At 46.1% G+C, this 23,936-nt stretch overlaps 1 protein-coding gene across 1 annotated transcript in view; it reads right to left on the bottom strand.

The window, feature by feature from the left end:
* ltn1 (listerin E3 ubiquitin protein ligase 1) overlaps positions 1-19,019 on the bottom strand; it is an 83,778-nt gene extending 64,759 nt beyond the window's left edge. The window contains exons 1-11 of the mRNA XM_055936813.1: positions 18,856-19,019; positions 18,174-18,380; positions 13,501-13,599; positions 13,328-13,387; positions 12,622-12,792; positions 10,795-10,847; positions 9,604-9,784; positions 9,243-9,416; positions 7,387-7,577; positions 5,873-6,020; positions 946-1,209 (exon numbers count right to left, since the gene is read on the bottom strand). Of these exons, the coding sequence (XP_055792788.1) occupies positions 946-1,209; positions 5,873-6,020; positions 7,387-7,577; positions 9,243-9,416; positions 9,604-9,784; positions 10,795-10,847; positions 12,622-12,792; positions 13,328-13,387; positions 13,501-13,599; positions 18,174-18,380; positions 18,856-18,897 (1,590 nt within the window). The 5' untranslated portion in view covers positions 18,898-19,019. The remainder of the gene's footprint in view (positions 1-945; positions 1,210-5,872; positions 6,021-7,386; positions 7,578-9,242; positions 9,417-9,603; positions 9,785-10,794; positions 10,848-12,621; positions 12,793-13,327; positions 13,388-13,500; positions 13,600-18,173; positions 18,381-18,855) is intronic.
* Between the last annotated feature and the right edge of the window lie 4,917 nt (positions 19,020-23,936).

The following is a 23,936-nucleotide window of genomic DNA, read 5'->3' as shown; positions in this document are numbered from 1 at the left end:
GAGACAGACAGACAGGCAGAGAGACACTTAGAGACAGACAAACAGGCAGAGACACTTAGAGACAGACAAACAGGCAGACAGACACTTAGAGACAGACAGACAGGCAGAGAGACACTTAGAGACAGACAAACAGGCAGACAGACACTTAGAGACAGACAAACAGGCAGACAGACACTTAGAGACAGACAGACAGGCAGAGAGACACTTAGAGACAGACAAACAGGCAGAGAGACACTTAGAGACAGGCTAACAGGCAGAGACACTTAGAGACAGGCTAACAGGCAGAGACACTTAGAGACAGACAAACAGGCAGAGACACTTAGAGACAGACAAACAGGCAGGCAGACACTTAGAGACAGACAGACAGGCAGACAGACACTTAGAGACAGGCTAACAGGCAGAGACACTTAGAGACAGACAAACAGGCAGACAGACACTTAGAGACAGGCTAACAGGCAGAGACACTTAGAGACAGACAAACAGGCAGACAGACACTTAGAGACAGACAAACAGGCAGACAGACACTTAGAGACAGGCTAACAGGCAGAGACACTTAGAGACAGACAAACAGGCAGACAGACACTTAGAGACAGACAAACAGGCAGACAGACACTTAGAGACAGACAGACAGGCAGAGACACTTAGAGACAGACAAACAGGCAGACAGACACTTAGAGACAGACAGACAGGCAGAGAGACACTTAGAGACAGACAAACAGGCAGACAGACACTTAGAGACAGACAAACAGGCAGACAGACACTTAGAGACAGACAAACAGGCAGAGAGACACTTAGAGACAGACAAACAGGCAGAGAGACACTTAGAGACAGACAAACAGGCAGAGAGACACTTAGAGACAGACAGACAGGCAGAGAGACACTTAGAGACAGGCTAACAGGCAGAGACACTTAGAGACAGACAAACAGGCAGACAGACACACATACCTGTAGCAGCGAGGACATTCCTTCTAGGTCTTTCCGCTCCAGACTGTCACTCTGTACACGACGGGCTAACATCACCCTAAGCCCCTCCCAGAAGTCCGCCAGCAGCCTATCAAAGACAACTTCGTTCTCTCCCTCGCTAAGCACACCCACATCCTGAAGTCCAGCCCTCTTCTCCCAGGAGACGAGCATGTCCGTAACCAATGGGAAAAGGGGACCGGCTTGGAGGGAGGGGCTTCCCAAGGCACTGTCGATGAGGGGGAGGAGCTATGGACAGAGAGGAAAGATACACAGAATTATAATTTATGTGCATGTTGTTACCTGTTGTTCTAGGAGCATGTTGTTACCTGTTGTTCTAGGAGCATGTTGTTACCTGTTGTTCTAGGAGCATGTTGTTACCTGTTGTTCTAGGAGCATGTTGTTACCTGTTGTTCTAGGAGCATGTTGTTACCTGTTGTTCTAGGAGCATGTTGTTACCTGTTGTTCTAGGAGCATGTTGTTACCTGTTGTTCTAGGAGCATGTTGTTACCTGTTGTTCTAGGAGCATGTTGTTACCTGTTGTTCTAGGAGCATGTTGTTACCTGTTGTTCTAGGAGCATGTTGTTACCTGTTGTTACCTGTTGTTACATGTTGTTACCTGTTGTTCTAGGAGCATGTTGTTACCTGTTGTTCTAGGAGCATGTTGTTACCTGTTGTTCTAGGAGCATGTTGTTACCTGTTGTTCTAGGAGCATGTTGTTACCTGTTGTTCTAGGAGCATGTTGTTACCTGTTGTTCTAGGAGCATGTTGTTACCTGTTGTTCTAGGAGCATGTTGTTACCTGTTGTTCTAGGAGCATGTTGTTACCTGTTGTTCTAGGAGCATGTTGTTACCTGTTGTTCTAGGAGCATGTTGTTACCTGTTGTTCTAGGAGCATGTTGTTACCTGTTGTTCTAGGAGCATGTTGTTACCTGTTGTTCTAGGAGCATGTTGTTACCTGTTGTTCTAGGAGCATGTTGTTACCTGTTGTTCTAGGAGCATGTTGTTACCTGTTGTTCTAGGAGCATGTTGTTACCTGTTGTTCTAGGAGCATGTTGTTACCTGTTGTTCTAGGAGCATGTTGTTACCTGTTGTTCTAGGAGCATGTTGTTACCTGTTGTTCTAGGAGCATGTTGTTACCTGTTGTTCTAGGAGCATGTTGTTACCTGTTGTTCTAGGTGCATGTTGTTACCTGTTGTTCTAGGAGCATGTTGTTACCTGTTGTTCTAGGAGCATGTTGTTACCTGTTGTTCTAGGAGCATGTTGTTACCTGTTGTTCTAGGAGCATGTTGTTACCTGTTGTTCTAGGAGCATGTTGTTACCTGTTGTTCTAGGAGCACGGAGCATGTTGTTACCTGTTGTTCTAGGAGCACGGTGCATGTTGTTACCTGTTGTTCTAGGTGCATGTTGTTACCTGTTGTTCTAGGAGCATGTTGTTACCTGTTGTTCTAGGAGCATGTTGTTACCTGTTGTTCTAGGAGCATGTTGTTACCTGTTGTTCTAGGAGCATGTTGTTACCTGTTGTTCTAGGAGCATGTTGTTACCTGTTGTTCTAGGAGCATGTTGTTACCTGTTGTTCTAGGAGCATGTTGTTACCTGTTGTTCTAGGAGCATGTTGTTACCTGTTGTTCTAGGAGCATGTTGTTACCTGTTGTTCTAGGTGCATGTTGTTACCTGTTGTTCTAGGAGCATGTTGTTACCTGTTGTTCTAGGTGCATGTTGTTACCTGTTGTTCTAGGAGCATGTTGTTACCTGTTGTTCTAGGAGCATGTTGTTACCTGTTGTTCTAGGAGCATGTTGTTACCTGTTGTTCTAGGAGCATGTTGTTACCTGTTGTTCTAGGAGCACGGTGCATGTTGTTACCTGTTGTTCTAGGAGCATGTTGTTACCTGTTGTTCTAGGAGCACGGTGCATGTTGTTACCTGTTGTTCTAGGAGCATGTTGTTACCTGTTGTTCTAGGAGCATGTTGTTACCTGTTGTTACCTGTTGTTCTAGGAGCATGTTGTTACATGTTGTTACCTGTTGTTCTAGGAGCCTGTTGTTACCTGTTGTTACCTGTTGTTACATGTTGTTACCTGTTGTTCTAGGAGCATGTTGTTACCTGTTGTTACCTGTTGTTCTAGGAGCATGTTGTTACCTGTTGTTCTAGGAGCATGTTGTTACCTGTTGTTCTAGGAGCATGTTGTTACCTGTTGTTCTAGGAGCATGTTGTTACCTGTTGTTCTAGGAGCATGTTGTTACCTGTTGTTCTAGGTGCATGTTGTTACCTGTTGTTCTAGGAGCATGTTGTTACCTGTTGTTCTAGGTGCATGTTGTTACCTGTTGTTCTAGGAGCATGTTGTTACCTGTTGTTCTAGGAGCATGTTGTTACCTGTTGTTCTAGGAGCATGTTGTTACCTGTTGTTCTAGGAGCATGTTGTTACCTGTTGTTCTAGGAGCACGGTGCATGTTGTTACCTGTTGTTCTAGGAGCATGTTGTTACCTGTTGTTCTAGGAGCATGTTGTTACCTGTTGTTACCTGTTGTTCTAGGAGCATGTTGTTACATGTTGTTACCTGTTGTTCTAGGAGCCTGTTGTTACCTGTTGTTACCTGTTGTTCTAGGAGCATGTTGTTACCTGTTGTTACCTGTTGTTACATGTTGTTACCTGTTGTTCTAGGAGCATGTTGTTACCTGTTGTTACCTGTTGTTCTAGGAGCATGTTGTTACCTGTTGTTCTAGGAGCATGTTGTTACCTGTTGTTCTAGGAGCATGTTGTTACCTGTTGTTCTAGGAGCATGTTGTTACCTGTTGTTACCTGTTGTTCTAGGAGCATGTTGTTACCTGTTGTTACCTGTTGTTCTAGGAGCATGTTGTTACCTGTTGTTCTAGGTGCATGTTGTTACCTGTTGTTACCTGTTGTTACCTGTTGTTCTAGGAGCATGTTGTTACCTGTTGTTACCTGTTGTTCTAGGAGCATGTTGTTACCTGTTGTTACCTGTTGTTCTAGGAGCATGTTGTTACCTGTTGTTACCTGTTGTTCTAGGAGCATGTTGTTACCTGTTGTTCTAGGAGCATGTTGTTACCTGTTGTTCTAGGAGCATGTTGTTACCTGTTGTTCTAGGAGCATGTTGTTACCTGTTGTTCTAGGAGCATGTTGTTACCTGTTGTTACCTGTTGTTCTAGGAGCATGTTGTTACCTGTTGTTACCTGTTGTTCTAGGAGCATGTTGTTACCTGTTGTTACCTGTTGTTCTAGGAGCATGTTGTTACCTGTTGTTCTAGGAGCATGTTGTTACCTGTTGTTACCTGTTGTTCTAGGAGCATGTTGTTACCTGTTGTTACCTGTTGTTCTAGGAGCATGTTGTTACCTGTTGTTACCTGTTGTTCTAGGAGCATGTTGTTACCTGTTGTTCTAGGAGCATGTTGTTACCTGTTGTTACCTGTTGTTCTAGGAGCATGTTGTTACCTGTTGTTACCTGTTGTTCTAGGAGCATGTTGTTACCTGTTGTTCTAGGAGCATGTTGTTACCTGTTGTTCTAGGAGCATGTTGTTACCTGTTGTTCTAGGAGCATGTTGTTACCTGTTGTTCTAGGAGCATGTTGTTACCTGTTGTTCTAGGAGCATGTTGTTACCTGTTGTTACCTGTTGTTACCTGTTGTTCTAGGAGCATGTTGTTACCTGTTGTTCTAGGAGCATGTTGTTACCTGTTGTTCTAGGAGCATGTTGTTACCTGTTGTTCTAGGAGCATGTTGTTACCTGTTGTTCTAGGAGCATGTTGTTACCTGTTGTTCTAGGAGCATGTTGTTACCTGTTGTTCTAGGAGCATGTTGTTACCTGTTGTTCTAGGAGCATGTTGTTACCTGTTGTTCTAGGAGCATGTTGTTACCTGTTGTTCTAGGAGCATGTTGTTACCTGTTGTTCTAGGAGCATGTTGTTACCTGTTGTTCTAGGAGCATGTTGTTACCTGTTGTTCTAGGAGCATGTTGTTACCTGTTGTTCTAGGTGCATGTTGTTACCTGTTGTTCTAGGAGCATGTTGTTACCTGTTGTTCTAGGAGCATGTTGTTACCTGTTGTTCTAGGAGCATGTTGTTACCTGTTGTTCTAGGAGCATGTTGTTACCTGTTGTTCTAGGAGCATGTTGTTACCTGTTGTTCTAGGAGCATGTTGTTACCTGTTGTTCTAGGAGCATGTTGTTACCTGTTGTTCTAGGAGCATGTTGTTACCTGTTGTTCTAGGAGCATGTTGTTACCTGTTGTTCTAGGAGCATGTTGTTACCTGTTGTTCTAGGAGCATGTTGTTACCTGTTGTTCTAGGAGCATGTTGTTACCTGTTGTTCTAGGAGCATGTTGTTACCTGTTGTTCTAGGAGCACGGTGCATGTTGTTACCTGTTGTTCTAGGAGCATGTTGTTACCTGTTGTTCTAGGTGCATGTTGTTACCTGTTGTTACCTGTTGTTACCTGTTGTTCTAGGAGCATGTTGTTACCTGTTGTTCTAGGAGCATGTTGTTACCTGTTGTTCTAGGAGCATGTTGTTACCTGTTGTTCTAGGAGCATGTTGTTACCTGTTGTTCTAGGAGCATGTTGTTACCTGTTGTTCTAGGAGCACGGTGCATGTTGTTACCTGTTGTTCTAGGAGCATGTTGTTACCTGTTGTTCTAGGTGCATGTTGTTACCTGTTGTTACCTGTTGTTACCTGTTGTTCTAGGAGCATGTTGTTACCTGTTGTTACCTGTTGTTACCTGTTGTTCTAGGAGCATGTTGTTACCTGTTGTTCTAGGAGCATGTTGTTACCTGTTGTTCTAGGAGCATGTTGTTACCTGTTGTTCTAGGAGCATGTTGTTACCTGTTGTTCTAGGAGCATGTTGTTACCTGTTGTTACCTGTTGTTCCAGGAGCATGTTGTTACCTGTTGTTCTAGGAGCATGTTGTTACCTGTTGTTCTAGGAGCACGGTGCGTATCCGTGTGTGTTCCTCCTCCTCCCCAGTGTTCTGTAACAGAGTGTATCTCAAACACTCTACTGCTGACACCACGATAGCTGCACTCTCTGAAGGACTGGACACAGCACGCTCACTGGACAAGCTGCAACACACACACACACTCTGGGTTAAACACTGCAGCTGGACTCTCCGATGGGATAACACACACACTTCCCCTCCGCCCTCTCCTCCACCACCCGCCCTCTCCTCACCCACCCGCCCTCTCCTCCACCACCCGCCCTCTCCTCCACCAACCGCCCTCTCCTCCACCAACCGCCCTCTCCTCCACCACCCGCCCTCTCTTTCCTCACCCGCCCTCTCTTTCCTCACCCGCCCTCTCCTCCACCACCCGCCCTCTCCTCCACCACCCGCCCTCTCTTTCCTCACCCGCCCTCTCTTTCCTCACCCGCCCTCTCCTCCACCACCCGCCCTCTCCTCCACCACCCGCCCTCTCCTCCTCCCTCTCCTTCCCTCTCCTCCACCACCCGCCCTCTCCTCTCCTCCCTCTCCTTCCCTCTCCTCCCTCTCCTTCCCTCTCCCCCACCACCCGCCCTCTCCTCCACCACCCGCCCTCTCCTCCACCACCCGCCCTCTCCCCCGCCCTCTCCTCGACCACCCGCCCTCTCCTCCACCACCCGCCCTCTCCTCCTCCTCCTCCCCCGCCCTCTCCTTCCCTCTCCTCCACCACCCGCCCTCTCCTCCACCACCCGCCCTCTCCTTCCCTCTCCTCCACCACCCGCCCTCTCCTCCTCCTCCTCCCCCGCCCTCTCCTTCCCTCTCCTCGACCACCCGCCCTCTCCTCCACCACCCGCCCTCTCCTTCCCTCTCCTCCACCACCCGCCCTCTCCTCCTCCCCCGCCCTCTCCTTCCCTCTCCTTACCCACCTGCCCTCTCCTCCACCACCCGCCCTCTCCTCCTCCTCCTCCCCCGCCCTCTCCTTCCCTCTCCTCCACCACCCGCCCTCTCCTCCACCACCCGCCCTCTCCTTCCCTCTCCTCCACCACCCGCCCTCTCCTCCTCCTCCTCCCCCGCCCTCTCCTTCCCTCTCCTCGACCACCCGCCCTCTCCTCCACCACCCGCCCTCTCCTTCCCTCTCCTCCACCACCCGCCCTCTCCTCCACCACCCGCCCTCTCCTCCTCCTCCTCCCCTGCCCTCTCCTTCCCTCTCCTCCACCACCCGCCCTCTCCTCCTCCTCCTCCCCCGCCCTCTCCTTCCCTCTCCTCCACCACCCGCCCTCTCCTCCTCCTCCTCCCCCGCCCTCTCCTTCCCTCTCCTTACCCACCCGCCCTCTCCTTACCCACCCGCCCTCTCCTCCACCACCCGCCCGCTCCTCACCCACCCGCCCTCTCCTCCCCCACCCGCCCTCTCCTCCACCACCCGCCCTCTCCCCCACCACCCGCCCTCTCCCCCACCACCCGCCCTCTCCCCCACCACCCGCCCTCTCCCCCACCACCCGCCCTCTCCTTACCCTTGTATGAGACAGCTGTAGAAGGTTGTGTAGAAGTCTAGGTCAGGTGTCGTGACCTCAGTGGGTAGTTTACTGATGAGGGGTAGCAGGTTAGGGTGGAGGGCTGTAGCCAAACCTTTACCCCCATCCTTTAACAGGGACCACAGTTTAGGCAGAACAGCCTTCCTGGCGTTGACATGACTCCAACAGTCCTGAGACAGAGAGACAGACAGAGACAGAGACAGAGACAGAGGGCGTACTTGGTAACAATGACCCAGCAAATCCCTCAATTAATAAAGCTTTTTTAGGCTTTAAAGTGTGTTTATTGTCATCAACTTCGATACCCACATTGAATTCTTTGGAAGTTCGCTACAAATTGAGATTTAATTCAATACTGATCCATTCTGACTACTATATATTTAATTAAATACTGATCAATTCTGACTACTAGATATGTAACTAAATACTGATCCATTCTGACTACTACATTTGTGGTCACACAGGACCATGTGCTGACACGGGCCAATCACGGGCCAGCAGGCTATGAGGAAGCTCGCGCCCTCACGCACGCTCTTAACACATGGACGAAAACTGCGGTGTCAACGAGCCTGACCAATGGAGACGGAGAGGCTGACCAATATCTATGGGGCTGACCAATGGAGACGGAGAGGCTGACCAATGTCTATGGGGCTGACCAATGGAGACGGAGAGGCTGACCAATGTCTATGGGGCTGACAGAGTGGAGACGGAGGGACTGACCAATGGAGACGGAGAGGCTGACCAATGGAGACGGAGAGGCTGACCAATGGAGACGGAGAGGCTGACCAATGGAGACGGAGAGGCTGACCAATGGAGACGGAGAGGCTGACCAATGGAGACGGAGAGGCTGACCAATGGAGACGGAGAGGCTGACCAATGGAGACGGAGAGGCTGACCAATGGAGACGGAGAGGCTGACCAATGGAGACGGAGAGGCTGACCAATGGAGACGGAGAGGCTGACCAATGGAGACGGAGAGGCTGACCAATGTCTATGGGGCTGACAGAGTGGAGATGGAGGGACTGACCAATGTCTATGGGGCTGTCAAATGGAGATGGAGGGACTGACCAGAATGGAGAAGAGAGTCACCATGTTCTGTATTTAACAGTGCTAGGTTGCTATCCCTGAGCTGACAAGGTCAAAATCTGTCGTTCTGCCCCTGAACAAGGTAGTTAAACCCACTGTTCCTAGGCCGTCATTGTAAATAAGAATTTGTTCTTAACTGACTTGACTAGTTAAATAAAGGTAATATTTTTTTTAAAATGTCACTCTAAAGAGCCGTAATTCTGATGATCGTATTTGCCGTCCTTTTTTTGTTTTCCAATGTTGACCTGGCTAGGTTCTAGGTTCTAGGTTCTAGGAAACGCTGAGCTTTCAAATGAAGCTTCTGCTGCAAAGGATTAACAGTAGACGACCATCCGGTTCATAGACATTAAAACCAGGTTAGGACCATCAGGCAACATGAAAAAGACTACAACGACCACAATCCTTTCCTAGTTACGGCCATCAGGCAACATGAAAAAGACTACAACGCCCACAATCCTTTCCTAGTTACGGCCATCAGGCAACATGAAAAAGACTACAACGACCACAATCCTTTCCTAGTTACGGCCATCAGGCAACATGAAAAAGACTACAACGACCACAATCCTTTCCTAGTTACGGCCACGTTCACCATGATCCTTAGCAAAACAAATTGTTGTGTGCCATTCAACCCCGTTCAGAAATATGGCAAAGCTTCAAATACTCCCGGGAGATTTTTCGGTGGATGACGTCAGCCCAGTCACTATCTACCGGTTTGAATGTCTGTGGTTACATCGACCCCCCCAGCAGACTTACTGTTAAGGTGGAGAGCGTGTGGAGTACAGCTTCCCAGAGAGGAGGCAGCACCACAGGGTCCGTGTCGTCTATAGACAGTAGAACAGCGGGACATACTCTGGCAGCCTCAGTCTGCATGAGACCTGGAGTGTGTTCACACAGGGAAGACACCACCTCGAAGAAAGCACCACGCACCTGGAGATAGAGACCAGAGGACACACCGAGGAGGATAGTGGGAGGTGTGTGTGTGTGTGTGTGTGTGTGTGTGTGTGTGTGTGTGTGTGTGTGTGTGTGTGTGTGTGTGTGTGTGTGTGTGTGTGTGTGTGTGTGTGTGTGTGTGTGTGTGCGCGCGTGTGTGTGTGTGTGTACCCTATCTCCGTACCTGTGGGGTCTTGTGTCTGCTGTACTTCCAGAACTTGGCCTGGTTGAGGAGGTGTGTCAGTCTGTCCTGCAGGTTGTGTGTGTCTGTCTGGGGTAAGGAGGACAGCAGTCTCTTCACCCCCAGTAGAGAGCTGGTAAGCAGGCGGATAAACTTCGCCTCCCTCTCCTCCTCTGGTACACTCCTCATAACACATCATCAACAAATCAATGAATTAGTCTAACTCTGCTGCTGGCCTATCATATAACACATCATCAACAGGTTAATGAATCAGTCTCTACCTCTGCTGCTGGCCTATCATATAACACATCATCAACAGGTTAATGAATCTGTCTACCTCTGCTGCTGGCCTATCATATAACACATCATCAACAGGTTAATGAATCTGTCTACCTCTGCTGCTGGCCTATCATATAACACATCATCAACAGGTTAATGAATCTGTCTCTACCTCTGCTGCTGGCCTATCATATAACACATCATCAACAGGTTAATGAATCTGTCTACCTCTGCTGCTGGCCAATCATATAACACATCATCAACAGGTTAATGAATCAGTCTCTACCTCTGCTGCTGGCCTATCATATAACACATCATCAACAGGTTAATGAATCAGTCTACCTCTGCTGCTGGCCAATCATATAACACATCGTCAACAGGTTAATGAATCTGTCTCTACCTCTGCTGCTGGCCTATCATATAACACATCATCAACAGGTTAATGAATCTGTCTACCTCTGCTGCTGGCCAATCATATAACACATCATCAACAGGTTAATGAATCAGTCTCTACCTCTGCTGCTGGCCTATCATATAACACATCATCAACAGGTTAATGAATCAGTCTCTACCTCTGCTGCTGGCCAATCATATAACACATCATCAACAGGTTAATGAATCAGTCTCTTCCTCTGCTGCTGGACAATCATATAACACATCATCAACAGGTTAATGAATCAGTCTACCTCTGCTGCTGGCCAATCATATAACACATCGTCAACAGGTTAATGAATCAGTCTCTACCTCTGCTGCTGGCCTATCAGCCCCTAGCCAGGGTTATTTAGCCTGCACTAGAGATCGCAGCTTCTCTGGCATTATGGGTATGACTTCATTCTTCCTTATAGTCAAGTACCCAGCTTACTATGGGTGCTAAACAGCATTCATATGTTATAAGAAAATAGATGAACTACTCACTGTGGGTCACTTAGGGTGTCTGCCGTCTCCTTCAGCAAGTTGTCTTGAAGTACCTGAAGTTCATCATCACAATCATCATCACTATCATCATCATCACTATCATCATCATCATCACCACTATCATCATCATCATCATCATCATCATCACTATCATCATCATCATCATCATCATCACTATCACTATCATCATCACAATCACAATCATCATCACTATCATCATCATCATCATCATCACTATCACATCACAATCACAATCATCATCACAATCACACTCATCATCACTATCACATTCATCATCATCACTATCACAATCACCATCGTCACTCAGGTTAAAGACCTCTTCATCATTTTGACAATCATCTCCCTCAACAACACCCCCTCTCTCTACACTATAGACTACTGACAGTGAGGACCTCTCTCTATACTATAGACTGACAGTGAAGATCTCTCTCTATACTATAGACTACTGACAGTGAAGACCTCTCTCTATACTATAGACTACTGACAGTGAGGACCTCTCTCTACACTATAGACTACTGACAGTGAAGCCCTCTCTCTATACTATAGACTACTGACAGTGAAGCCCTCTCTCTATACTATAGACTACTGACAGTGAAGACCTCTCTCTATACTATAGACTACTGACAGTGAAGCCCTCTCTCTATACTATAGACTACTGACAGTGAGGACCTCTCTCTATACTATAGACTGACAGTGAAGATCTCTCTCTATACTATAGACTACTGACAGTGAGGACCTCTCTCTATACTATAGACTGACAGTGAAGACCTCTCTCTATACTATAGACTACTGACAGTGAGGACCTCTCTCTATACTATAGACTGACAGTGAGGACCTCTCTCTACACTATAGACTACTGACAGTGAGGACCTCTCTCTACACTATAGACTACTGACAGTGAGGACCTCTCTCTATACTATAGACTGACAGTGAAGATCTCTCTCTATACTATACTATAGACTGACAGTGAAGACCTCTCTCTATACTATAGACTACTGACAGTGAAGACCTCTCTCTATACTATAGACTACTGACAGTGAAGATCTCTCTCTATACTATACTATAGACTGACAGTGAAGACCTCTCTCTATACTATAGACTACTGACAGTGAAGACCTCTCTCTATACTATAGACTACTGACAGTGAAGACCTCTCTCTATACTATAGACTACTGACAGTGAAGACCTCTCTCTATACTATAGACTACTGACAGTGAAGACCTCTCTCTATACTATAGACTACTGACAGTGAAGACCTCTCTCTATACTATAGACTACTGACAGTGAAGACCTCTCTCTATACTATAGACTACTGACAGTGAAGACCTCTCTCTATACTATAGTATAGACTACTGACAGTGAAGACCTCTATACTATACTATAGACTACTGACAGTGAAGACCTCTCTCTATACTATAGACTACTGACAGTGAAGACCTCTCTCTATACTATAGACTACTGACAGTGAAGACCTCTCTCTATACTATAGACTACTGACAGTGAAGACCTCTTCACTATAGTATAGACTACTGACAGTGAGGACCTCTCTCTATACTATAGTATAGACTACTGACAGTGAGGACCTCTCTCTATACTATAGTATAGACTACTGACAGTGAGGATCTCTATCTATACTATAGTATAGACTACTGACAGTGAGGATCTCTATCTATACTATAGTATAGACTACTGACAGTGAGGATCTCTCTCTATACTATACTATAGACTGAAACTGAAGACCTCTCTCTATAGTATAGACTACTGACAGTGAGGATCTCTCTCTATACTATACTATAGACTACTCACAGTGAGAACCTCGTCCTTGCAGAAGCTAAGAGCCTCAGCCTGTTTGCTGGGGGGGAAGGCAGCGTTGAAGGCCTGGCAGGCAGCAGAGGCAGCAGGAGGATAGCTGTCACACTGAGACAGCAGCCAGTGGCCCATCACACTCTTCAGGTAGGGGGCTAGACTACGCCGCACCTTGGGTTATACAGAGATCAATGGGTTATACAGAGATCAATGGGTTATACAGAGATCAATGGGTTATACAGAGATCAATGGGTTATACAGAGATCAATGGGTTATACAGAGATCAATGGGTTATACAGAGATCAATGGGTTATACAGAGATCAATGGGTTATACAGAGATCAATGGGTTATACAGAGATCAATGGGTTATACAAGTGTCTGTCTGTACGTCTCGCTGTCTGTCTGTCCGTCTCGCTGTGTGTCTGTCCGTCCGTCTCGCTGTGTGTCCGTCCGTCTCGCTGTCCGTCTGTCCGTCTCGCTGTCTGTCTGTCTCGCTGTGTGTCTGTCCGTCCGTCTCGCTGTGTGTCCGTCCGTCCGTCTCGCTGTCTGTCCGTCCGTCCGTCTCGCTGTCTGTCCGTCCGTCCGTCTCGCTGTCTGTCCGTCCGTCCGTCTCGCTGTCTGTCCGTCCGTCCGTCTCGCTGTCTGTCCGTCCGTCCGTCTCGCTGTCTGTCCGTCCGTCCGTCTCGCTGTCTGTCCGTCTCCCACCTTCAGGACCAGTTGTTCAAACGCCTGCTGGGTGGCCTCTCTCACACGTCGGTCGTGGTCCTGGAATCAAACAACATCAGAGTCATGGGTTCAAGTCCCACAAGGATCACATACAATATGCAAACACTTGAGACCCCCCTCCCTCCCTAGTGTAGCAGCTCACTAAGACTCACCATTGAAATCTTGCAGTAGATCCTGGGCCAGTAAGGTAGAACTCCTTTAACGACCTCTGAGTCCCGCTCCTGACACATAGCCCCAAACTCCTGTGCTGCCTTCAGGGGAGAAATAGAGGGCAAAATGTCAGCGCCTCCGGGACAGGGCTGGTGTGTGTGTGTGTGTGTGTCTGTTTGTGTCTGTTTGAGTCTAGAACATTCTTCTCCCAAGGGAACTGAAGCGACTGGTACTCTATTCTGTGTGATATCAGTTTTTGGTACTCTATTAGTCTTTACAGTCTTTATGGTATGCTGCCTGTATTTTATTTTAATCTGACAATGGGTTTTTTTTAGAAACAGTCCCATTTTTTTTTTACCACATTCTAGCTCAGATAAGCTTTTATATCTCCTGCGCACATGAACGGGTTTAGGAGCGGAGGGAGACGTTTAGGGGTGTAGGTAGACGTCTAGGAGCGGAGGGAGACGTCTAGGAGCGGAGGGAGACGCCTAGGAGCGGAGGGAGACGTTTAGGAGCGGAGGGAGACGTTTAGGAGCGGAGGGAGACGTCTAGGAGCGGAGGGAGACGTCTAGGAGCGGAGGGAGACGCCTAGGAGCGGAGGGAGACGCCTAGGAGCGGAGGGAGACGTTTAGGAGCGGAGAGAGACGTCTAGGAGCGGAGAGAGACGTCTAGGAGCGGAGGGAGACGTTTAGGGGCGGAGGGAGACGTTTAGGGGCGGAGGGAGACGTTTAGGGGCGGAGGTAGACGTTTAGGAGCGGAGGGAGACGTTTAGGGGCGGAGGGAGACGTTTAGGAGCGGAGGGAGACGTTTAGGAGCGGAGGGAGACGTTTAGGAGCGGAGGGAGACGTTTAGGAGCGGAGGGAGACGTTTAGGAGCGGAGGGAGGCGTTTAGGGGCAGAGGGAGACGTTTAGGGGCGGAGGGAGACGTTTAGGGGCGGAGGGAGACGTTTAGGGGCGGAGGGAGACGTTTAGGGGCGGAGGGAGACGTTTAGGGGCGGAGGGAGACGTTTAGGGGCGGAGGGAGACGTTTAGGGGCGGAGGGAGACGTTTAGGGGCGGAGGGAGACGTTTAGGGGCGGAGGGAGACGTTTAGGGGCGGAGGGAGACGTTTAGGGGTGGAGGTAGACGTTTAGGGGCGGAGGGAGGCGTTTAGGGGCGGAGGTAGACGTTTAGGAGTGGAGGTAGACGTTTAGGAGTGGAGGTAGACTGGCCAAATATGTTGAAACAGAGCCCAAGACAAGCCAATGCTTTTTTATTTATTTTTAAATCCAATTACATCTCTTTCCTAACCTCACTCCGCTTTGTTGGGGAGCAGGCGTACGGTCTTACGTTGACAGTATCTACATCATGATACTGATAGAAAACAATAGCAATCTATGTTTTCAAAAATATGCAAGTCTCGTCTTCATATTTCACAACCTCCACAGGATTTATTTATTTGTAAACAATAGGCCTACACTTGAGTTAGGCTACATTATAACATGCTAAATCTTTCTGATCAGTGATAGATTAGCAAACAAACAGATGAGCGATACCACCTCTTATTTAACCAAATATACAGACGCAGATTCAGTGAAACAAAATCACATTGATTGATTAAATCACAGGCTTTTGGTCGACAGTAGGTCCAAAGCTACAAAGCGACAGAGCGGCTGAGCGACAGAGCGGCCGAGCGACAGAGCGGCCGAGCGACAGAGCGGCCGAGCGACAGAGCGGCCGAGCGACAGAGCGGCCGAGCGACAGAACGGCCGAGCGACAGAGCGGGTGAGAGAGAAGAGCAAAATAAATCTACTTGTTAAGCTAAATAACGTGCTGCCAAAATGTTCTGATCAATGCCGATCAATGACCCAACTAGACAAGATGATCAGCACTCTCGCCTCACATTTCCCCCAGCCTAATGGTAGCCTAATCAATATCCAAACGGCAATTCAGTGAAAAGAAAAATCTGACATTTATTGATTGATTTATTAGTCAAGTTCACAAGCTCGTCTCAGGCCGTGTCTAGACTTGACAGTCCACGCAGCTTTTGATTCTGATCATGGAATTCAGAACACATTATGAATCTATATTTAAATGTGTCTACCGTGTCCACAGTGTGTCTGGATTCCCTTTCCCACGCCATATTAAAATGTCACTATGCATTCTGCAAATACTGGAATATGAACAATATGACAAAAGAAACAACTTGACGGCATTAACTAACCTCTGCAGCCACCTAGCCAGCTAACCTCTGCAGCCAACTAGCCAGCTAACCTCTGCAGCCACCTAGCCAGCTAACCTCTGCAGCCACCTAGCCAGCTAACCTCTGCAGCCACCTAGCCAGCTAACCTCTGCAGCCACCTAGCCAGCTAACCTCTGCAGCCACCTAGCCAGCTAACCTCTGCAGCCACCTAGCCAGCTAACCTCTGCAGCCACCTAGCCAGCTAACCTCTGCAGCCACCTAGCCAGCTAACCTCTGCAGCCACCTAGCCAGCTAACCTCTGCAGCCACCTAGCCAGCTAACCTCTGCAGCCACCTAGCCAGCTAACCTCTGCAGCCACCTAGCCAGCTAACCTCTGCAGCCAACTAGCCAGCTAACCTCTGCAGCCAACTAGCCAGCTAACCTCTGCAGCCAACTAGCCAGCTAACCTCTGCAGCCAACTAGCCAGCTAACCTCTGCAGCCACCTAGCCAGCTAACCTCTGCAGCCACCTAGCCAGCTAACCTCTGCAGCCAACTAGCCAGCTAACCTCTGCAGCTAACTAGCCAGCTAACCTCTGCAGCTAACTAGCCAGCTAACCTCTGCAGCTAACTAGCCAGCTAACCTCTGCAGCTAACTAGCCAGCTAACCTCTGCAGCTAACTAGCCAGCTAACCTCTGCAGCTAACTAGCCAGCTAACCTCTGCAGCTAACTAGCCAGCTAACCTCTGCAGCTAACTAGCCAGCTAACCTCTGCAGCCAACTAGCCAGCTACACTATGTAGCTGTCCAGCAAACTAGCAAACAACACTAAAGGGATTGGGCTCCCGAGTGGCACAGCGGTCCAAGGCACTGCATCTCAGTGCTAGAGGCGTCACTACAGACCCTGGTTCGATTCCAGGCTGTATCACAACCGGCCGTGATTGGAAGTCCCAACAATTGGCCCAGCGTCGTCCGGGTCAGGCCGGAGTAGGCCGTCATTGTAAATAAGAATTTTTTCATAACTGACTTGCCTAGTTAAATAAAGGTTATATAAAAAAATAACAAATAAATAAACTCTACACAAACAAAAACATATTTTTCTAAATATTAGCTAGCTGGCTAGCATTTACGAGTCCAGCAAACACGTTTCTCACGTGCTAGGAACGTATTTCCTCCAATGTTACAACGAAAAGGTCTATTTCGGGGCCAAAACAAAAGTTTTATGGAGACTTGTGGGAGGAGTGCTGATGACGTCACACACTTGATATTCTTTCGGTAGTCTGATTGGTCCAGACTGAGGAGAAATCTGCATACGATGCATCCCTGAACCCCCCCTCCTGAAGAGGTCAGCCAGATCTGAACACAATCAGACCACAAAACAACTTTGGGTGCGTCTACACCCGTCTTTTCAAATGTGATCTTCATATTCTGATAGCAAAAGTCGCATGTAAGTGTTAAGTGTAGACACGACCTCAAAGCCGCGTGAAACGATGCTGAAATAGTTGACCACACGCGGGTAGACTATTGATTCAAATCCTATTATAAACGATTGGATTACTTTGGGAGTTTAAGTAAGCAACAATTTGATGCCTTCAATTACACTAGCCTACTTTATTACAATATTTGTTGTTCTGGATACATCTAGCTGTGGTTTAGAAAACAGTTTTTACTTTTTTATTTTTTTTCAACCTTTATTTAACCAGGTAGGCAAGTTGAGAACAAGTTCTCATTTACAATTGCGTTCAAGGCCAAGATAAAGCAAAGCAGTTCGACACATACAACAACACAGAGTTACACATGGAGTAAAACAAACATACAGTCAATAATACAGTAGAAAAATAAGTCTATATTCAATGTGATCAAATGTGGTAAGGGAGGTGAAGGCAAAAAAAGGCCATGGTGGCGAGGTAAATACAATATAGCAAGTAAAACACTGGAATGGTAGATTTGCAGTGGAAGAATGTGCAAAGTAGAAATAGAAATAATGGGGTGCAAAGGAGCTAAATAAATAAATACAGTAGGGGAAGAGGTAGTTGTTTGTGCTAAATTATAGATGGGCTATGTACAGTTGAATGTGGTGGGTTATGTGAAGAGACGGGTGAAATGGCATGACTCACAAAGTTTTACAACTGCCAGGATGAGTAGTAACGGGTGCTGCCTAGCAACCATTAAAAGCTTAAATAGTGCGTACCAATGCTGCCTCGGCATTACAGCTACTAGATGACACGTTATGGTCATTCCAGCATCTGCATTGGCCGTAAGGCATTTACTGCTCTGCAGAAGTCAGGGTTATTAGTACTTCTTGAACTTCGGGGAACAGAACAGAGTTGTTGTGTAGGAAGATGTCAAGGAAGCGAGTTTGTGTTTTTACAGGACATACCGCCCCCCCACCTACCATCAACCAATCATACCAATATGGAGCCCTTCAAATCGTTACAAAATTTGAGGCGGTACGAAGGTTGATTTGGCCTCTCCAAAGGTGTACATCTCTTCACCTTCTCTTTCTCTAAGATCTTACCTTCAGTTTGGTGACCGTGTCTCTCTTTGATAGTTTCCTCAACACCAGGCGGAAGTCAGCATCAACCAGGTTGTCGATCTCCTCTGCCCCATGGACAGCAGGCACATAGCCCGGCTCTGTGGTCGTTGTGGTGGCGAACCCCACGAACCCGGGAACGACACCACTCTCCCGGGCCAGCAACTCGGCAGCCCGCCCGCTGCTGGACGGCTAGTGGTGGTGGAAGAACGGACGAAATGTCAGATTCACAACTGGAGTTGTTCGGTAGTTATTAAGCCCACTCACCATAACAGTACCATACGTAACACCGGGTAACTCACTGACAAACTAGTTAGTTGATTTCTAAGTTGATTGTAATCAAACATAAAATTCTGGAAAGTTATGCTGGCGTGAACTTTGACTGGCCAAGTTAACGTTACCTAACGGGTCAGTGCTATCCGGGATCCTTGGGAATAGGACATCCCAACTTTGACGTTACACCATTGAAGTTGACATTTAAAACGGTAATGGTAAGAGGTTCTGATTTTAGGGTAGGGACGTCCCAATGATCCCGGATATCACCCAGCTTGCCTAGTGTTATGTAGCTAGCTAAGCTAACCACACAGATATCATGGCTAACGTTAGAATAGCGAGCGAATGTAACGTTATATCTGGCTCAATCAATAGCAGTGGCGAGGTAACTTACCCGAACGTTTCCTTTCGTTCGCTGTTTATTCTTTCCCCCCATTTTATGTATTTTATTTTACAGATTAAGTTAACTTTCAAACATTAGATAGCGAGCCAAAGCCAAAAAGCATGGGGTCCGAAAAGGGAATACACGTCACAACAGTTACCCGGAAAAACCGTAAAAAAAGATCGGAAATACGTCATCATAGCGCAGCTAGAGCAAGATGTTTCACCGGATGTGCAAAAAGACTCCTGAATACTAGAAGACCACGTAAAAACCAAAAAGATGTTTCACCGGATGTATAAATCTGAAGAATTGAAATCTGAAGAGAGAAAGCTCATTGGCCAACAGTGGAGTGAGATGGAACTGAGCTTACATTCTGCTGATCGTGGAAAAGGACGATCTCAATACAGTTTTCGGTTCCCAAAACAATACTAAGAACAGAATGCACTGAGTTTTGGAGACGTGACCCTACATGCTATTGTTTACAAGGTGTGCAAGGGCGAAATGAGTTATTGCACAAGTGTACTTCACAGTGAAGTTATTCCCGTAGGCAATGTTTCTTTCTATAAACTAGAGTTCCAGTGTAGTTTTCCTACACTGAAAAACGTGTTACAGCTGTTGATAAGTCGTTGTTAATAATATGGCGTTTGTTTTCCTGTCATAACATGAATATATATAAGGGGGGTCATAGCTATTTGCAATACAATTCATGTTTAACCCTTTATCATGACTGGTGTCTTGATGGATTTCGTCCAAAATCGTGTGACATAAAACATTACTTTTCTGTCCTTGCATTTATGGCAGTGTAAGTTGTTGTTATATTAAGTATTAGTCCGTTAAATTAGATATTGAACTTGAACCTTGTACAAATCTGACCGTTTTTGTTGTATTGAGATCTCAGAAATGCAGTGTAACTTCTGTCATATTTGTTGTCTCCTTATATTACAGGGTGGAAACAGTTTTCATGGGCACTCAAATCAAAAATAATAAATGCAATGGCAACATCGAATGCTTCTAAACCCCCCCAAAAAGTCACCTTACCTTGATACTTACAAAACCTAAATTGATACTGTTATTAATAAGTGCTTCTACACCTGCATTGCTTGCTGTTTGGGGTTTTAGGCTGGGTTTCTGTACAGCACTTTGAGATATTAGCTGATGTACGAAGGGCTATATAAATACATTTGATTTGATTTGATTAATAAGTGGTTCTTCAATAATTCTGCATAATACTTGTTGGATAGCTGATTAGTGGTGCATATTTTCACACGTTATCATCAGATCCAGGAAGGAATATTCTGAATGACAGTCAAGTGTTGAACAACTGTTCACGGTCGAACCAGCTTCCTCCTGAAACGAAGACAGCAGAGGAAATGGCCGACATGTATTTCCTCCTGAAACGAAGACAGCAGAGGAAATGGCCGACATGTATTTCCTCCTGAAACGAAGACAGCAGAGGAAATGGCCGACATGTATTTCCTCCTGAAACGAAGACAGCAGAGGAAATGGCCGACATGTATTTCCTCCTGAAACGAAGACAGCAGAAGAAATGGCCGACATGTATTTCCTCCTGAAACGAAGACAGCAGAGGAAATGGCCGACATGTATTTCCTCCTGAAACGAAGACAGCAGAGGAAATGGCCGACATGTATTTCCTCCTGAAACGAAGACAGCAGAGGAAATGGCCGACATGTACACTGCTCAAAAAAATAAAGGGAACACTTAAACAACACAATGTAACTCCAAGTCAATCACACTTCTGTGAAATCAAACTGTCCACTTAGGAAGCAACACTGATTGACAATAAATTTCACATGCTGTTGTGCAAATGGAATAGACAAAAGGTGGAAATTATAGGCAATTAGCAAGACACCCCCAAAAACGGAATGGTTCTGCAGGTGGTGACCACAGACCACTTCTCAGTTCCTATGCTTCCTGGCTGATGTTTTGGTCACTTTTGAATGCTGGCGGTGCTTTCACTCTAGTGGTAGCATGAGACGGAGTCTACAACCCACACAAGTGGCTCAGGTAGTGCAGTTCATCCAAGATGGCACATCAATGCGAGCTGTGGCAAAAAGGTTTGCTGTGTCTGTCAGCGTAGTGTCCAGAGCATGGAGGCGCTACCAGGAGACAGGCCAGTACATCAGGAGACGTGAAGGAGGCCGTAGGAGGGCAACAACCCAGCAGCAGGACCGCTACCTCCGCCTTAGTGCAAGGAGGTGCACTGCCAGAGCCCTGCAAAATGACCTCCAGCAGGCCACAAATGTGCATGTGTCTGCTCAAACGGTCAGAAACAGACTCCATGACGGTGGTATGAGGGCCCGACGTCCACAGGTGGGGGTTGTGCTTACAGCCCAACACCGTGCAGGACGTTTGGCATTTGCCAGAGAACACCAAGATTGGCAAATTCGCCACTGGCGCCCTGTGCTCTTCACAGATGAAAGCAGGTTCACACTGAGCACATGAGCACATGTGACAGATGTGACAGAGTCTGGAGACGCCGTGGAGAACGTTCTGCCTGCAACATCCTCCAGCATGACCGGTTTGGCGGTGGGTCAGTCATGGTGTGGGGTGGCATTTCTTTGTGGGGCCGCACAGCCCTCCATGTGCTCGCCAGAGGTAGCCTGACTGCCAATAGGTACCGAGATGAGATTCTCAGACCCCTTGTGAGACCATATGCTGACACATGCACATTTTACGCCCTATATGTACAATTATATAAATTATACAATTATATAATATTGAGGTCCTTGAAAATTACAATTTTAGAGCTTGAAAAAGTCCATGATGGGCCTTGAATTTGTCTTGCCAATGTCTGTATGAACACTGACTGCTTAAAGGATGTATAGTTCTAGACATGTTGCAGTATACAGTGCATTAGGAAAGTATTCAGACTCCTTTACTATTTCCACATTTTGTTATGTTACAGCCTTATTCTAAAATTGTTTAAATTACAAGTATAAAGACCCTTTGCTATGAGACTCGAAATTGATCTCATAATGGTCCCACCTGATCTTTCCCTCATCCCAGCTGCCTTTCAATTTTGAAGATATTTCTCTAAGGGGTCCTTATTGCAGTGTAATTACAAGAGTAATGACACTGTAACAAGCATTGTAGTTCATTGTAATAACCCAGTTAGTGTGATAACGTGTATCTGGTGGTAATTAAAGTCTGTAATTACAGAGGTGCAACAACGAATGTATACCACGCTTGTTACAAATGAGCAAGTTTCCACAAAATTCACCAATTTAGTGTTTCCTTTCTTCTCAGCTGCATCCGATTTAGTAATAACTATCACAAGGTTGTAATCTCTTGTGGACAGATTTATGCGACATTTTGTGGTGTTACAGCCTGAAATCAAAATGGATAAAATACATTTTTGCTCTCACCCACACAATACTTCAATGAAAACATGTTTTTTTTGCCATTTTTGCAAATGTATTGAAAATGAAATACATAAATATCTATTTACATGAGTATTCACACCCCCGAGGCAATACTTTGTAGAAGCACCTTTGGCAGAGATTACAGCTTTGAGTCTTTCTGGGTAAGTCTCTAACAGATTTCAACACCTGGAATGTGCAACATTTGCCCATTTTTATTTTCAAAATTTTAAATCAAAACTCAGGGACATTCACAGTCTTCTTGGTAAGCAACTCCAGGGTAGATTTGGTCTTGTTTTATGTTATTGTCCTGCTGAAAGGTGAATTCATCTCCCAGTGTCTGGTGAAAAGCAGACTGAACCAGGTTTTCCTCTAGGATTTTGTGCTAAGCTCCATTATTTTTCTTTTTTATCCTGAAAAACTCCCAAGTCCTTAACGATTACAAGCATGCCCATAACATGATGCAGCCACCACTATGCTTGAAAATAGGAAGAGTGGTACTCCGTAATGTGTTGTATTGGACTTTCCCCAAACATAACACTTTGTATTCTAGTCAAAAAAGTGAATTGCTTTGCAACATTTTTTGCAGTATTACTTTAGTGCCTTGTTGTATACAGGATGCATGTTTTGGAATATTTGTATTCTGTAAAGGCTGCCAATTTTTCACACTGTCAATTAGGTTAGTATTGTGGATTAACTACAATGTTGTTGATCCAAATAACGTAGGGAGGAAAATCGAGTGGTTCGCTTCCAAAAACTGGGCAAGTCGAGTTTTTGCACCTAATGGTGCTACGATGCTCCAAGATTCATACTTTTAATTTGCGCTTTTACCCACATCATTTTTACCAAAAGGACAATAAGATAAATAAATCAAACTTTATTTGCCACATGCGCCGAATACAACAAGTGTAGACTTTACCGTGAAATGCTTACTTTACAAGTCCTTAACCAACAGTGAAGTTCAAGAGTTCAAGAAGAAAATATTTACCAATCAATTGAATTTACCACAGGTGGACTCCAATCAAGTTGTAGAAACATTTTAAGAATGATCAGATTCATCTGAGCTCAATTTCAAGTCTCATAGCCAAATACTTATGTAAAATAAAAGGTTCTGTTTTTAATGTGCACATTTTTCAAAGAAATCTGTTTTCACGGGGTATCCTGTGTAGACTGCTGAGGATTTTTTTTTTTAAATGTAATCCATTTTAGAATAAGGCTGTAACGTAACCACATGTGGACATGGTCTGAATACTCTCAGAAGGCACTGTAATATATGGAAACGTGATGAGCAAATCTTCTCTCCTAGGTGTTTGGTTTGCATGCATGACATGAAAGTGGTATTTATAATCCTCATCTTTTCAAAAATACTTTAAGAGTCCTCTTAAATGTACATTTCCCCCAGACAAAACATTTGCATAAGTAGCCCAATTAGCTTGAGGGATATGGGTGTTGGGAGCAAATTCTTGTCCCGCGTAGTTCTCAAATTCAAAGCGTCTATAATTCAAAACCCCGAGAGGGCTCAGACATCAGGTATAGTATGTTATGGTACAGCCACTGCATTCCAGTTTAGGCACTTAGTGTCCAAATCTGCCATTTTCAACCAGTATGAGTGTAAAGGAATTAAAGGCTGTCCAAAACTAGATGTTCCTGTGTTCATATAATTTCCAGACGGAGGTTGGAAGATGTTCTTTATAAGAGCCGTTTGAAAGGATG

The sequence above is a fragment of the Salvelinus fontinalis genome, chromosome 10, assembly GCF_029448725.1.
Source record: "Salvelinus fontinalis isolate EN_2023a chromosome 10, ASM2944872v1, whole genome shotgun sequence".
NCBI lineage: Eukaryota > Metazoa > Chordata > Actinopteri > Salmoniformes > Salmonidae > Salvelinus > Salvelinus fontinalis.
The sequence above is the reverse complement of the archived record's forward strand: the minus strand, read 5'-3'. Positions and strand labels throughout refer to the sequence as shown.